The sequence below is a fragment of the Pelophylax lessonae genome, assembly GCF_965119305.1.
Source record: "Pelophylax lessonae genome assembly, chromosome: 2".
NCBI lineage: Eukaryota > Metazoa > Chordata > Amphibia > Anura > Ranidae > Pelophylax > Pelophylax lessonae.
Genome location: NC_138769.1, coordinates 12,624,979 through 12,641,881, shown reverse-complemented (window position 1 = coordinate 12,641,881; position 16,903 = coordinate 12,624,979). Strand labels below are relative to the sequence as shown.

The 16,903-nt window shown below is 50.2% G+C and overlaps 1 protein-coding gene across 1 annotated transcript in view; it reads right to left on the bottom strand.

The window, feature by feature from the left end:
- Positions 1-16,903, bottom strand: part of MAN1A2 (mannosidase alpha class 1A member 2) — a 189,455-nt gene that overhangs the window by 19,933 nt on the left and 152,619 nt on the right. Inside the window, exons 8-10 of the mRNA XM_082246969.1 lie at positions 15,296-15,389; positions 9,421-9,536; positions 9,013-9,232 (exon numbers count right to left, since the gene is read on the bottom strand). Of these exons, the coding sequence (XP_082103095.1) occupies positions 9,013-9,232; positions 9,421-9,536; positions 15,296-15,389 (430 nt within the window). The remainder of the gene's footprint in view (positions 1-9,012; positions 9,233-9,420; positions 9,537-15,295; positions 15,390-16,903) is intronic.

Sequence of the window (16,903 nt, the reverse complement as noted above, 5' to 3'; positions counted from 1 at the left end):
AAAATAGGCTTTCCAAGTGAGATAATAAATCTTACCAGACGAGGCTTTCCTAGCCTTGATTAAAGTAGGAATGACCTCTGGGGAGAGACCCCTGTCTCTCAGGACCTGGCTTTCAACAGCCAGGCCGTTAAAGCCAGCGACTGTAAAGAAGGATGGAAGATCGGTCCCTGAGACAGTAGATCTTCCCGCAGTGGCAGCCGCCAAGGAGGCTCGACTGCCAGGGGAACAACGTCGGCGTAACAGGACCGGCGTGGCCAGTCCGGCGCCACTAGAATCACTAAGTTCGGTTCCGAGGCCAGCCTGCGAAGGAACCTGGACAACAACTGAATCGGAGGAAAGGCATACATCAGACGATACCGATGCCAAGGGGCCACCAACGCATCCGAGGTGTCCGCCCGCGGATCGCGCGTTCTTGCCACGAACCTTTCCTCCTTGTGGTTTAGCCGAGACGTGAACAGATCCACGTCCAGGGATCCCCACTTCACACCCAGCATTTGGAAGACCTCCGGGTGTATGGACCATTCCCCTTGGTCCAGGGTCTGGCGGCTCAGATAGTCGGCCTGCCAATTCTCCACACCCGGAATATGAACTGCTGAAATTGCCGGGACATGGGTCTTTGGCCCAAGACAGAATGTCGGTCACCTCCCGGGCTGCCCGGGCACACCTGGTGCCCCCTTGGTGGTTGATGTAAGCCACCGCGGTAGCATTGTCCATCTGTACCCGAACAGGACGGCCCTGAAGTCGATCCGACCACTGGAAGAGACAGAGCTTGATCGCTCTCAAGTCCAATATGTTGATCGGAAGGGAGTATTGCTCCTCCGACCAAGTGCCCTGGGCAGACAGGTTGCCCAGAACACCACCCCAGCCCGACAGGCTGGCATCCGTGGTAATCACCGTCCACAGCAACGGACGGAAGGATTTCCCTTCTAACACAGCCAGGGACTGAAGCCACCACAGAAGATCCATTCTGGTTTGGCGACTCAACAAAACCCTCAGATCCAAGGACTGAGGAAGCCTGTCCCACCTGGCCAAGATCTCAGCTTGGAGAGACCGTGTGTGAAACTGAGCAAGTGGGAACGCCTCGAAGGCTGATACCATCAACCCCAGGCACCGCATACAGGTCCTGAACGACGAGGACTGGTTGTCCCTGAGGGACCTGACCTCGTTTTGAAGGGTCCGGAGCTTGTCCAGAAAAACCTTCACTTGAGCAGAGTCCAGAACCATTCCCAGATAGGGAAGATGAACCGAAGGAGACATGGTCGACTTCTGAACGTTGATGGTCCAACCAAACTCCTGTAGCGTCTGTACCGTAGTCGACAAGATTGCACGTCAGGCTCTGACTGGCACTCGATCTCAACAGAAGATCGTCTAGATATCCCAAGACCGCAATGCCCGGTGCCCTCAACAGGCCCAGAACAGGCGCCAGCACTTTGGTAAAGACCCTTGGAGCCGAAGCGAGACCGAAAGGTAACGCTACAAACTGATAATGGTCCTCCGCAATGGCGAACCGAAGGTACCTCTGATGACCCTCGAAAATGGGGATGTGCAGATACGCATCCTTCAGGTCGATAGAGGCCAGGAATTCCCCTGGACTCAGGGAGGTCACCACCGAGCGGAGGGATTCCATGCGGAACTTCTGAACGCGCACGAAGCGGTTCAGAGCTTTTAAGTCCAGGATAGGACGCACCTTGCCCTCCTTTCTGGGCACAGTGAACAGATTGGAGTAAAACCCCCGAAACCTGTCCCGATGAGGCACCGGGACAATTACCCCCTGGACCTGGACCGCTTGATGCAGGTCCTGTAAACGCCCCGGGGTCAAATAAAGATTTGAGAGAAAGAATCTGTCCGCCGGCCGCGAAAGGAATTCGATCTTGTATCCCGATCGAATGATTTCCTGAACCCACCTGTCCGGAATTCGGAGCAGCCAAGGTTGGAGGAAACCGCGCAAACATCCCCCCACCCCTGAAACGGGTGAGGGCGTCCCTTCAGGCAGAGGCGGGCTAAGCCGCCGTGCCGGCATGGCCGTACTTTTGCTTACCCGCCCAGGGCTTCTTCTGGCCACCTTGGCCCTCCTTGAAAGGTTTGCCCTTAAACTGTAACTTAAAGGCATGAAAAAACCCCTGAGTGGGTCTAAAGGCGGGACCCCGCTTGCCACGAAAGGACTTGTTCGTCGGATTCTGGGGCAGCAGAGTGCTCTTGCCCCCAGTGACTCCATTCACCAAAGTATCCAAAGCCTCACCAAAAAGGAGAGACCCAGCATAGGGAAAATCAGCCACCGTTTTCCGTGACGTCTGGTCAGCCGACCAGCTCTTCAGCCAGATCAGTCGACGGTTAAGCACCGCCACACTAGACAGGCGTGCAGCCAAAAGGGCCTCATTTAAGGCCGCATCGCACAAAAACATGACCCCTTGATGAATTTGGTCCACCATTTCCAGCGTAGCAGGTGGGGCAGAATCAGACACTAGTGTGCGTCTAAGCACCTCAGTCCAGTCCGCCAACGCCTGAGCCACCATGACAGAAGCGAAAATAGGTTTGAGCATGGAACCCACCACCGTATAGGCATGGCGGGCAAGAGACTCCAACCTCCTGTCCGTAGGATCCCGGAACACCGGAGTATCCTCAGTGGGGACCAGAGTAGCCTTGTTTAACACGGCCACAGCGTGATCCACCTTGGGAGCCACGGACCAGCGCGCATCCGTAGAAGGCGCAAAGGGGTACAGCAGTTTAAACCGACTAGGCACAGTGAAGGGGTGTTATAAACTGCGCCATTGTTCATTCACTGTGTGATGAAACTCAGCGGGGCAGGGAAAAACCTGCGCCGACTTGCGGGCCCTATGTGTACCAAATGAGGACACAAGGGCCGGAGGAGTGGGCTCATCCTCCAAATGTAGTGTTTCTTTCACAGAAGAAAATAAATCATCCATGTGTGCGCGTTCTTCAGGCTAGCCTGGGGAAGATTCATCAGCCCCCTCCACCTCCGCCTCCCCCTCAGACCCCAGAGGGTCCAGGGACAAGTGAGCCCCCGAAAGGGGCACGCCAGCCATAGCAGCCACATCACCATCTGAATCAGAGTAGAAAGACAATCTGGGCCTTTTCCTAGCAGCACGTTCAGCCATCAGCACCTCCATTTTTTACACCAAAGACGCCACCACAGCGGCCAAATCAGGTATAACAGGGGGTTCAGCAGAACTGGGGTCCCCCGCCAAGGCTGGGGGGAATTTGCTGTCCTGAGAATCCATTGCAAAAACACAATAGTGAAAGTACTGGCCCTTTAAAAGCGCTGCGGATAGCGCAGCCCACCGCTATAAACACAGTGTACACAGACCCCCCAAAAGGGACAAAACTGAGCCAGGAAGGATAACACCGAGAGATATGGAAGAGACAGTCTGCAGAGCCCCACAGAGTGTTACCACACCGAATGCTGCTCCAGAGGAAAAGGAAGTGAGGTCACCAGAGGCTGAACTATATGCTTGAAGGCCCAGGGAAAATGGCTGCCCATAGAAATGAATGGGAGGCTTCGGCAAGATGGCCATCGACATGTGCTCGGAACGATCGTTCTGCCACACACAAGATGGCGCCGGACGGCGCCAAAATCACTACACAGCAAGCTATAGTAAAAGCCCACAGTGAAGCCAGACATGCTGCCCACATCCAAAATGGCAGACCGCGTGGTTTTCAGCTGCAGCGGTCGCCTCACATACAGTCTGCACCTCCCAAACACTAAAAGTGTAATAAAAAAAAAGAACCCCGCAGGGATCGCATCGGGGGCCCCACAAACGCACAGACATGAGGGGAAACACAGCAACACAGGACTGCCACCCCAGACAGAGGTCCCCACACAGAAAGTACTTACCTGTACCGGACGGCGTGGGGTGCCTCTATGAACGGAAAGCCTCTGTCCTCAGATGACAGGGAATGCCGTCAGCCAAAAACGCAGGACACTGCAGCACAGAACCGCAGATGTGTTCAGTGAGGTAGCCCCCTCACAGGCTGCATCCCTGCTGCGAGCAGGGATGGGTCGTTCATAGCGCCGGGGTGAACCATAGCCGAACGCTCGATGGCGGGCTGGGGATCTATCTGACCCTCTGCCCTGGAGAACCAGGGCGGCCAGTCCGATTCCCAGCTCCGCATGATCCATCTTCATCCGAAGATCCGACTAAACTAAAGCTGACAAAATAAACAGCTAGTAAAGCAAAGAAAAAACTGACATTTTGCAAATAAAAATCAAAGAAAAGATTAGAAAGGCTGAGACTGAAGCCCCAGCACAGGGAAGCCTGACTACTCCTGACGCTAGGCAGAGACAAACTGAGTTGGGAGGGATCACTGCCGAGGGGTATTGACCAGTGGGACAGCTCCCATGGGTGTGTCTATGCTAAATGCTTTTGTTCTTTTAACTAAGTCTTATGCCTAGCTACTCCTGCGGAGCGGAAGTCAATACCCAATAGTGATGACTTATGAGGGGCGGCGACTGTCGGAGGACGTAAGAGAAACAGGTGCCTATAGCTGAGAGTGGGAGTATACACCCTGGGACTGCCCATAGGCGTAGTCAAACTTTTTCCTGCCTAGTGTCCTACTCCTGTAGGGGGCAGCATAACCCAATGGTTAAGAAGAATCAGGAGCTGTATCCATCAATGGACGAAATAGAAAAAACATTTCCACTGCATTTGTGAAGGCGACTTCAGGGTGCCCAATAAAGTCCAGCAAGCGCTAGGACCGTTTCCTACAGTTGATTGAGCTGCGGGATCGGGATGCTCCCAGTGCAGAGCTTTCTCAGGAATGGCAGAAGGCAGGTGTGAGTGCGTCAAAACACACAGTGAGGAGACTTTTGGAGGATGGCCTGGTGTCAAGAAGGGCAGCAAAGAAGCCACTTCTCGCCAGGAAAAACATCAGGGACTGACTGATATTTTGAAAAAGGTCCTGGGATTGGACTGCTGAGGACTGGGGGGAAAGTAATCTTCTCTGAAGAATCCCCTTTCTGATTGTTTGGGGCATCTGGAAAATACCTTATCCAGAGAAGAAAAGGTGAGCATTACCATCAGTCCTGTGCCATGCCTCCTGAGACCATTCATGTGTGGGGTTGCTTATCAGCCAAGGGAGTGGGCTCACTTACAATTTTGCCTAAGAACACCGCCATGAATAAAGAATGGTCCAAAAACATCCTCCGAGAGCAACTTCTCCCAAAGATCCAAGAACAGTTTGGTGAGGAACAATGCCTTTTCCAGCATGATGGAGCACCTTGCCATAAGGCCAAAGTGATCACTAAGTGGCTTGGGGAACAAAACATGGAAATTTTGGGTCCATGGCCAGGAAACTACCCAGACCTTAAAGCAGAGTCCCGGCCTCGGGGGTCAATTTGAGCTAAGAAAAAACCCCGGGACAGTCAAGGCTAGTACATTCCACAATGGATAGCCTCTGAACTGTCGCACTTACCTGTAAGAAGAAATACTTACCTTGAAAATATCTTCTCCAGCACTGGCATCTCAGGTGTGGGCAGCTGAAGCCGGAGCGTCCCTCTTCGTGTCCTCTTCTGTGACGTCGGAGTCCCACAATGCACTACACCGGCCCCGCTCGTCACTTCCTGTTTGCGATGATTCCTGGGAGCTGAACGTCATCGCTCCCAGGAATCAATGCGCCTGCACCGGCCCCGCTCGTCACTTCCGGTGCAGGCATGGCATCCCTGCAGAGCTTCTGGGCATGCCCAGAAGCTGTTTAGCAGGGAATGCCGCGCCTGCACCGGAAGTGACGAGCGGGGACGGTGCAGGTGCATTGATTCCTGGGAGCGATGACGTTCAGCTCCCAGGAGTCAATGCAAGCCGGAAGTGACGGCGCGGGCTGCGGCCGCAGAGGGAGGAAGTAGAAGGAAGGTGAGTATATTTATTTTCTTCTATTATAAGGTAAGTGAACAAAAAAAAAAAAAAAATCGCCAGTATCCATTTCTTTTTCAGGTGGCACTCAGCAATCGGATGGCCCAAAATCGCTTTTGAGGCCGTAACTCCCGCTTTAATGCCATTGAGAACTTGTGGTCAATCCTCAAGAGGCGGGTGAACCAAAAAAAACCCCACAAATTCTGACAAACTCCAAACATTGATTATGCAAGATTGGGGGGCGGCCATCAGTCAGGATGTGGCCCAGAAGCTGATTGACAGCATGCCAGGGGGGATTGCAGAGATCTTTAAAAAAAAAGGGTCAGCACTGCAAATATTAACTCTACATAAACTTAATGTAATTGTCAATAAAACTCTCTGACACTCATACAATGCTTGGAATTATACTTCGGTATCCCATAGTAACATCTGACACAGAGATCTAAAAACACGGAGGCAGCAGACTTTGTGAACATTTAACATTTGCGTCATTCTCAAAACTTTTGGTCACATGACTGTACACATTTTATAGGCTGGATGGGTGTCACGGCTTGCCATTGTCCCTGACCTGATGATCCCCAAACATTGCAGGGAGGTGCAAAGCTTAAAAGTTGGAGAAAAAGTTTACCAAAAGCAAATACAGAAGAACAATGACTTTTTTTTTCTGGTACATTCAAACCCTTATTTGAGCAAGAACACACTGGTACTAAGTAGTGCCACCTCCTGGCACCTGGCAAATGTCCAAGATTCTGCTGGACAATCCTGGGATTTTGAACCGTCCTGTAGCATCAGTGACCTGCACACCCAGGAGATCTGACTACTCTTCCACTGGCACGTTCTGAACCTTTCCTGCCAGAACAGCACATACATAGTAAATACAGAAGAACAATTACTTTTTTTTTTCTACTGGTACATTCAGACCCTTTTATGTGTGAGAACACACCGGTACTTAGCAGCACAACCTCCTGGCACTGGCATAGCTGCCAGGTATCCTGGTCTCTGCTGGACAGTCCTGAGATTTTGAACCCTGTCCTGTAGCACTGGTGGCCTGCACACCAAGGAGAGCGGATTATTTTTCTACCGGCACATTTAGGTTACCTGAAATCAACCCTTTTGATTGCTAGCTGTACATTTAAAGCCCCAGTCCACTTTAAATTTGAATACATTCCAGGTGCGCCAAAACAAAAAAGTGCATCAGCAGTGCAGGTCATGTGACACTTTATACAGATCTGTGTGTGGGAGGAGCCATCTGCATCGGCAGTGCAGGTCATGTGACACTTTATACAGATCTGTGTGTGGGAGGAGCCATCTGCATTGGCAGTGGAGGTCATGTGACATTTTATACAGATCTATGTGTGGGAGGAGCCATCTGCAGTGCAGGTCATGTGACACTTTATACAGATCTGTGTGTGGGAGGAGCCATCTGCATTGCAGGTCATGTGACACTTTATACAGATCTGTGTGTGGGAGGAGCCATCTGCATTGCAGGTCATGTGACACTTTATACAGATGTGTGCGTGGGAGGAGCCACCTGCATTGGCAGTGCAGGTCATATGACACATTATACAGATCTATGTGTGGGAGAAGCCATCTGCATCGGCAGTGCAGGTCATGTGACACTTTATACAGCTCTGTGTGTGGGAGGAGCCATCTGCATCGGCAGTGCAGGTCATGTGACACTTTATACAGATCTGTGTGTGGGAGGAGCCACCTGCATTGGAAGTGCAGGTCATGTGACACATTATACAGATCTATGTGTGGGAGAAGCCATCTGCATCGGCAGTGCAGGTCATGTGACACTTTATACAGCTCTGTGTGTGGGAGGAGCCATCTGCATCAGCAGTGCAGGTCATGTGACACTTAAGGCCCCTTTCACACTTATGCGACCTAAAAGTCGCGTGATTTTACAGCAATTTTTTTTGCCGCGATTTTGCCTGGACTTGAAATAATGCCTATGCACCGCAAAATGCATTAAAATCAGCCCAAAGGAGTGCAGGGACTACTTTGAAGTCGCACAGATATGAACGGTACTCACTGGAAATAATGGAGTATGACTTGTCATGCAACTTTGCAGTCCCAAGTCTCAGGTGTGAAAGGGACCTTATACAGATCTATGTGTGGGAGGAGCCACCGGCATCAGCAGTGCAGGTCATGTGCCACTTTATACAGATCTATGTGTGGGAGGAGCCACCTGCAGCGGTGTGCAGGTCATGTGACACTTTATACAGATCTATGTGTGGGAGGAGCCACCTGCAGCGGCAGTGCAGGTCATGTGACACTTTATACAGAGCTATGTGTGGGAGGAGCCACCTGCATCAGCAGTGCAGGTCATGTAACACTTTATACAGATCTACGTTGGGGAGGAACCACCTGCTTCGGGAGTGCAGGTCATGTGACACTTTATACAGATCTGTGTGTGGGAGGAGCCACCTGCATCGTTAGTGGAGGTCATGTGACACTTTATACCAGGGGTCTTCAAACTATGACCTTCCAGTTGTTCAGGAACTACAATTCCTGTTATGAGTTTTACAATGCCTCATGGGAGGTGTAGTTCCGCAACAGGTGGAGGGCCATAGTTTGAGGATCCCAGCTTTATACAGATCTGTGTGGGAGGAGCCATCTGTATCGGCAGTGAAGGTCATGTGACACTTTATACAGATCTGTGTGTGGGAGGAGCCACCTGCATCGGCAATGCAGGTCATGTGACACTTTATACAGATCTATGTGTGGGAGGAGCCACCTGCTTTAAGAGTGCAGGTCATGTGACACTTTATACAGATCTGTGTGTGGGAGGAGCCAACTGCATCAGGAGTGCAGGCCATGTGACACTTTATACCAGCGGTTCTCAACTCCTGTCCTCAGGACCCACTAACAGGCCAGATTTGCAAGATAACTGAAATACATCACAGGTGATATGATTTGCTGCTCAGTGATTGCAGTATTCTAGTCTGCATCTCCCCAAGGTAATACTTAAAATCTGGCCTGTTAGTGGGCCCTGAGGACTGGAGTTGAGAACCACTGCTTTATACAGATGTGTGGGAGGAGCCACCTGCATCGGCAGTGCAGGTCATGTGATACTTTATACATATCTGTGTGCTCGAGGGCATTCTGAAATAACCAAATCATTTCCCCTCCCGCTGACAATCACCTGTCCTGTCATATGACTCGTGACACGTGTGAGCGATCTCCGCCCCCAGCTGAAGGTAGTGTCCAGCCTTGTCTTCCGGCGACCCATCTGCACCCAGAGCGAACATGCCACCCGCGAAGCAGGTCAGATGACCCATCTTCCTCTCCAGGTGACCGTTCTTCCATTCGCCAATGAAGGTGAGACCGCCATTCGACTTACGGACGAGGTGCTTCTCGATGGCCTATGGCAGAGCAGAGAGGGAACAGAAGATGCAGTCACATATATAGCAGATCATTATTCATCCGAGGATGGATGACTCCAAAAAACAACAAATACAAAACTACTTCCTGAACTTAAAAATATTTAGCTGGGAGGCACAAAGCATGGAATGTTTTAATCATCCCCTGGATATAATGTAAGGTTACTCACTTCTATGGCATTGTCATACATGTTCCGAGCGTCCATGTCCGTCTTGTCAGACACCAGCCAGGCCTTCAGGAGATACTCGTAAAAACTGTCCCCCAATCCGCCGACAGAGGTGTGGTCTGCAGGAAGTGACAACATTCCATTTTCAGTACTTCCTGGGACTTGTACAATCTACACACCATATCACACTCCCCCCCCACATTCTTTAACTGCTTGCTGACAGCCTACTGTAGATTTGCAGTGGCAAAGCGCCCTCCCTGCGCTGGATCACGTACCTAGCATGTAATCCGCGTGCGCCCAGGCTTAAATTCCGGCCCAGCTGTAATTCGTTAAACACAAGCCAATCAGCGGGGCTCAGGTGCCCGCTGATTGGCTCAGTGATTCCCGGAACAGATCTCTGGGATTATAAACAATACAGAGCTCTGTACACTGACAGAGGATCTCACTGATTGGTTACTCCCTGCTAAGCAGGGAAAAAACTCATCAAGAGCCTTAGAAAAAGCAGCACATATCACACATAGTTAGGCACACGTTTAACCCTTTGCTTACCGTAGATGTTAACCCCCTTCCAAGCCAGTGTCATTAGTACAGTGACAGTGCATAGTATATTAGCGCTGATCACTGTATTAACCACTTCTGGACCAGACGATTTCCCTCCTTAATGACCAGGCCATTTTTTTGCGATTCGGCACTGCGTTACTTTAACTGACAATTGCGCGGTCGTGCGACGCTGTACCCAAATAAAATTGATGTCCCTTTTTCCCCTACAAACAGAACTTTCTTTTGGTGGTATTTGATCACCTGTGCGGTTTTTATTTTTTGCGCTATAAACAAAAAAAAAGCGACAATTCTAGAAAAAAAAAAAATATATATATTTTTCACTTTGTCATATAACATTACCAATGAAAAAAAAAAAAAAAATAATAAAAATCTAATTTTTTCATCATTTTAGGCCAATTTGTATTCTGCTACATATTTTTGGTATAAAAAAATCCCAATAAGTGTATATTGATTGATTTGTGCAAAAGTTATCGCGTCTACAAACTACGGGACAGATTTATGTCATTTTTATTTATTTAGTAGTAATGGCGGCGATCTGCGATTTTTAGCGAGACATTGTGGCAGACAGATCAGACACCTGACATTTTTGACACTTTGGGGGGGGGGGGGGGGGGTAGACCAGTGACATTACTACAGTAATCAGTGCTAAAAATATGCACTGTCACTGTACTAATGACACTGGCAGGGAAGGGGTTAACCCTATGGGTGATCAATGGGTTAAATGTGAGCCTAGGGGAGTGATTCTAACTGCCAACTACCGTGTGACATAAAATTTTCCAAATATTCTCTAGGGTCTTTGCTATAAAAAAAAATGGGATTTGAACTTACCGCAAAATCCATTTCTCTAAGGTTCATTGCTGGACACAGCTCCTGATCCTCTTAACCATTGGGTTATACTGCCCCCTATAGGAGTAGGACACTACGCAGAAAAAAAGTCTGAGTACGCCTATGGGCAGTCCCAGGGGGGTATACTCCCTCTCTCTGCTATAGGTACTCAGTTTTGTTACAAGCAGTGTCATAAGAATTATAACTCCACAGAGGGGTGGGTGCTGTGTCCATCAATGAACATCACAGAAATGGATTTTACGGTAAGTCAAAAATCCCATTTTCTCTTTTGGTCATTGGCAAACACCTCCTGATCTTAATCACTGGGACATCCCAAAGCAGTATTAAACATGAGGAGTGGGAACAGCGAAAAGTAAATTCCCAAGGCTAACTATAGCCAACCAGGTAAACAGGAGCTCAACGAAAACAACTGGAGCCCACCTGAAAAAAACAATACACCCTCAAAGAGGACCATGTCCTCTAAACACCAGCCTTTAAAAACCTTGCAACCAAAGGAAGTATCCACAGATGCCAACACATCCACTTTATAGAACTTTGTGAAAGTGTGCACCAACGACCAAGTGGCCGCCTTGCAAACCTGCGTCACTGACGCCTGATGACGGAAGGCCCAGGAGGCACTGAGCGCCCAAGTAGAATGTGCCTTGACAGGGAAAAGAGGAACCTGACCCCTGATGGAATAGACCTGAACCACCATCTGTCTGATCCATCTGGAAATGGTCGCAGAGGAAATGGACAACCCTTTCCGAGGCCCATCTGTGAGCACAAATAGGGAGTCTGACTTCCTAAAAGACTCCGTAGCTGCTAGGTACTGGTTTCCCTCGGATTAGTTGGCCAGGGACACAGGGAAGGCAACACAATGTCTTCAATCAAAGTAAAATCAGAGACAACCTGAGGAAGGAACAACGGACAGGGGCGAAGAACCACCTAATCACTGTGAGCCACCAGTAAGGTGAACGACAGAATAACGCGGTCAATTCCGAAAGCCACCAAAAAGTCCACCTTCTGGGACAGTGTAAGCAGGGGAATCTCCCAAAGATTCTCAAAAAGAGTCTACTGGAGGACTGAGAGCACCAAATCGAGGTCCCAAGGCAGCAACAGAGACCGCACCGAAAAAAGAGGGAGGATGAACCCAAGAGACTCACACCACGCAATGTACGTCTTCCACGCAAGATGGTAGATCTTCCTAGAAGTGGATTTCCTAGCTTTTAACAGCATTGGAATCACAGACTCAGACAAACCTCTATCCATCAGCACCTGGCGTTCGACAGCCAAGCTGTCAAAGCCAGCGACTGTAGAGCAGGATGGAAGATTGGTCTTTGTGACAGCAGCTTCCAAGGAACGTCGGCGACCAGCCACACCAGATCAGCGTACCAAGCCTGGCAAAGCCAGTCCAAGGCCAATAAGATGACCAGAATTGCTTCTGCCTCGATCCTGCGTAGAAATCTTGGCAGAAGCTTGAGAGGACAGAACGTATAAATCAGATGATACGGACCCCATGGGGCCACCAGCGCATCCGTGACATCCACCAGAGGATCCTGTGACCGAGCCACAAACCTCTGCACCTTTCTGTTGAGCCAGGACGCCAACAGGTCCAACTCGGGGATGCCCCACCAGAGACACAACTGATGAAAAACCTCTAGATGAAAGGACCACTCCCCTTGGTCCAACGCCTGCTGACTGAAGAAATCCGCCTGCCAGTTTTCCCCGGGAATGTGTAAGGTGGAGAGGGCTGGAACGAACCGTTCTGCCCATCTTAGAGGGCTGGCTACCTCCAGAGCCACCAGGACACTTCTTGTGACCCCCTGGAGATTGACATAAGCCCCGGCATTGTCCGATTGAGTGCGCACTGGACATCCCTGAAGACGATCCGTCCAATGTTCCAGGCACAGCCTGATTGCTGGGAGTACCAAGACATTGATGGGTAGTCTGGACTCTTCCAGTGTCAAGATCCCCTGAGCAGAAATCTTATAGAGGACACCTTCCCAGCCGGACAGGCTGGCATCCATGGTGACCACTATCCAATACAAGGGGAAGAAGGATTTGGCCAGCTGATGCGCTGAAGAACGAAGCCACTATATCAGGGACTTATTCATTCCCCGGCTCAGCCGGATCTGGTTGTCCAGAGACTGCGGATTTTTGTCCCATTTGGCCAGAATCTCCCTTGCAGGGACCTCGTATGGAACTGTGCAAACGGAACTGCCTCAAAAGGTAGACACCATCAGGCCCAGCACCCGCATCCAAGTCCAGAGGGATGACCATCTGCTGGACAGCAGCAGATGAATTACAGCCTGCAGTTTCTTGAGTTTGTCCAGAGGAAGGAGCACTCTGGCTAAGGCCGAGTTCAGAGTCAGACCCAGATAGTCCAGTTTTGTGGACTGAATCAGAGCACACTTCTGAAAATTCAGAATCCAGCCAAACAACCTTCAAGCTTGTATGGTGACTCCGCTCGCAGGAGGAGGTCACCCAAGTAGCCCAATACCACGATCCCCCATTGTCGTAACAATGCTAGCACAGGGGCCAACATTTTCGTGAAGACCAGAGAAGCAGAAGCGGGACCAAAGGGTAAAGCCACAAACGGATAATGCCCCTCTCCCATGGCAAAGCGGAGGAAGCACTGGTGACTGGCACATATTGGAATGTGAAGGTGAGTGTCCTTGATGTCGATGGAGGCAAGAAAGATCCCCCTTATGCAGGGAAGCCACCACCGTGCGAACGGACTCCATTCTGAACTTCTGCACGCGCACAAAGCAGTTCAGCGCCTTGAGGTCCAGAATTGGACACACCTTGTCTTCCTTCCTGGGGACTGTAAAAAGGATTGAGTAATACCCTTGAAAATGGGACCATCACCCTTTAAAGTAAAAAGGTCTTGCTCCCCCCCAAAAAGAGCCTGTAAGCAGACCGGGGACAGTCGTACGTTTGAAGGAAGAACCTTACCGGAGAGTAAAAACCAAACTCGATCTTGTAGCTGGACCAAATTACCTTGTGGACCCACCTGACTTGTACCGGTCTGGGAACCAGCGAAGACTTCCCCCCACCCCAGAAACAGGTGAGGGCGCACCTTCATGCTGAAGAGGCCTTGTTCACGGGTCTGGAGAAGCCCGCTCTTGACTTGCCAGACCAAGTACTATGGATCCTCCAGAGGAGGCCCCGAAGGGTCTGATCCCTTGTCAGTCAACCCTGAAGGACGAAAAAACTTCTTATGAGCCGAGAAGGAGGGCCCAGGTCTACGACGAGGATCCTTGCCCTTAGTGCCCGGGGAAGAAAGGTACTCTTCCCCCCTGTGAGATCTTTAATGACGTCATCCAGGGTAGCACCATAAACAGGTGATCTCCTTGAAAGGAAAGATCAGTCAACGCCTTTTTTCAAAGTCTGGTCCGCAGACCAGCATTTGAGCCAAAAAACACAGTGAAGGACCACTGCCGAAAAACAGAGAGCCGAACAACTAGGGGAGTTGCATCCAAAGAGACATCACAGATAAACTGCGGCCCCTGGACCAGCTGGTCCGCCAGCTCAGCAAAGGCAGGGGGCCACAGCCTCTGCCTTCCCGTCAATCAGGTCCTTAAAGGCCGGGGACTCTTCAACCGGGATCATGGACCACCAGGCCGATGAGGGGGGTGCCTAACGGGAAGGAGGGGAACCCAGGGGTCCGATCGTCCCATGGAGGGGCCCACGTCCACCCCAAAACCCTCCAGGGGGAGAGGGGGGACAGTTACTTACCATACCAGGAACCAGGTGGGCACCGCTCCAGACAGAACCTCCTATCCATCGAAATGGGGGGGCTGTCGGCCAGGAGGAATTCTACTACTCGGGCCTGCGACCCTGTGAGGCATTTAACTCGCAGGCCAGACCCCATCCGGTGGGGCTATGTCGCGGCCGACCTAGCACGGAGCTTAGGTCTCCGCACGCTCGCTGGCCAGACTGGGGTGACCACTGGATCTAGATTATCCAGCCCGTCGCCCAGTCCGGCAGTTGATTGTAGATCTCACAGGAAAATATCCTGGAGAACAAAATGCTATCTAAAAAGAAAAAATTGCCAGGACCCAGCAAGGAACTAGGTCCTTACTCCTGACTAGACATAAAAAACTATAGCTATAGCAGAGAGAAGCAGAGAGAGGGAGTATACCCCCCTGGGACTGCCCATAGGCGTAGCCAGATTATTTTTCTGCCTAGTGTCCTACTCCTGTAGGGGGCAGTATAACCCATTGGTTAAGAAGATCAGGAGCTGTGTCTGCCAATGAACAAATGAGAAATATATAATGTTTGGGGGCTCTAATTAATTTTCTAGCAAAAAAAAAAAAATTACTGATTTTACCTTGTAAGCAACAAGTGTTAGAAAAAGGCTTCAAAGGGTTAATGATCACATTTAAAGACTGTAAAAAATAAAAAGCAGCACATTGAAAAGTTTCAGCTTTTAGAAGCGGGTGATCTGACCATCAGGAGAGGACCCAGACATGGAGGGATAGACACTTACGCTGCCCCCATCTCCCAGTCCTGGGGTTTAAGTAGTTTGGGTAAAGCCCGTTGGGGCGGTCCATCTTCTGCAGGAGTTTTCTGATGTGCATGACCTGTAGAAAGGCAGAGAGTCATACTATAAAATATATACACATGGGGGGGGGGTTATCAAGAAAATTAGAAACAAAAATAGATGTGCACCTATTGTAGATTAATGTGGTTGTAAACCCTTCCATACGCCCAGTGAAGTGACTGCCCTCAGGTGACTCAGAGATGAAACAAATCCTTCTACATAAGTTGTACCTGTTTATCTGCAGCCCTCTCCATCGAAGTGCAGAATTTGCACAGGATTTCTCAGATCTGAAAAGCGGGGGGGGGGAGCTGAAGTTCAGTGATGGGAGTTCTGAGAGCTGATTGGAGGGAAGGGACTCACCTCATACAGCACACAGGAACAGAGCTGAGACTGTCAGTCTGCTGGAGCTTTCTAACCTGTCACCATTTATCTCTTGGTGTCAGGAAAACTTGTGAGAAGTGACTCATGCTGATAGCAGAGGAAGAAGGCAGCAGACAGAAATGACACTTAGTGCTCTGGACTGAGACAAGTACACACTATAAGCAGGGATCCTCAAACTACGGCCCTCCGGCTGTTGCAGAACTACACATCCCATGAGGCATTGTAGAACTCTGACATTCACAGACATGACTAGGCATGATGGGAATTGTAGTTCCTGAACAGCTGGAGGACCGTAGTTTGAAGACCCCTGCTATAGAGGGATATGCTTTGTTCAGATTTCATGTCTGAGGTTTACAATCACTAACTGTAAATGTCATTAATTTACAGTTAAATACCGGGGTTATGGCAGCGGCAAGGTGGCATAACTCTGGTATCTTTTTTATCCCCAGACGGTTGGCTTTCTGATAAAAGTGACCCCCCGTAACAGATTCGCTGCAAGATCATTTTTATAAGCGGTGGGAGAGGTGCCCCCTACCGCCACTTCCCAGGCTAACGTTACGGTTCACTGAGCCCGGGAACCGTCCAGTGTCAGCTGTGTTTTATCACAGAGATGAGTAAAAGCTAGATGGCCACTGCTCATCTCTATGCCTTTGGAGGACTGTAGCCACGTCAATATCACTTCCGGTTCTCGAGCCATGTAAACTTTTTTGTTTGATCTTTTGCTTTTAAAGTGACTGTAAAGTCTTCTTTATTAAAAAAAAAATGTTAACACTTCCCTCCTCTGTGCAGTTGGTTTTGCACAGGGCAGCCTGGATCCTCCTCTTCTCTGGCCCCTCTTCAGCTCTCCTGGCCCCTCCCTCCTGTTGAGTGCCCCTACAGCAAGCAGCTTGCTATGGGGGCACCCGAGCCGAGTCACAGCTCCCTGTGTCCATTCAGACACAGAGCTGCGACCCAGACCCACCCCTCTCTCTCCTGATTGGCTGGCTGACTGACTTTAACTAACAGCAGTGGGAGCCAATCGCGCCTCCTTGCTGTCTTAGCCAATGAGGAGGAGAGTCCCAGGCAACTGAGACACTCCTAGAACATCGCTGGATAAAGATGGGGCTCAGGTAAGTATTAGGGGTGGCTGATGCACACAGGTGTTTTTTTTTTATTCTTATGCACCTTCTGAAT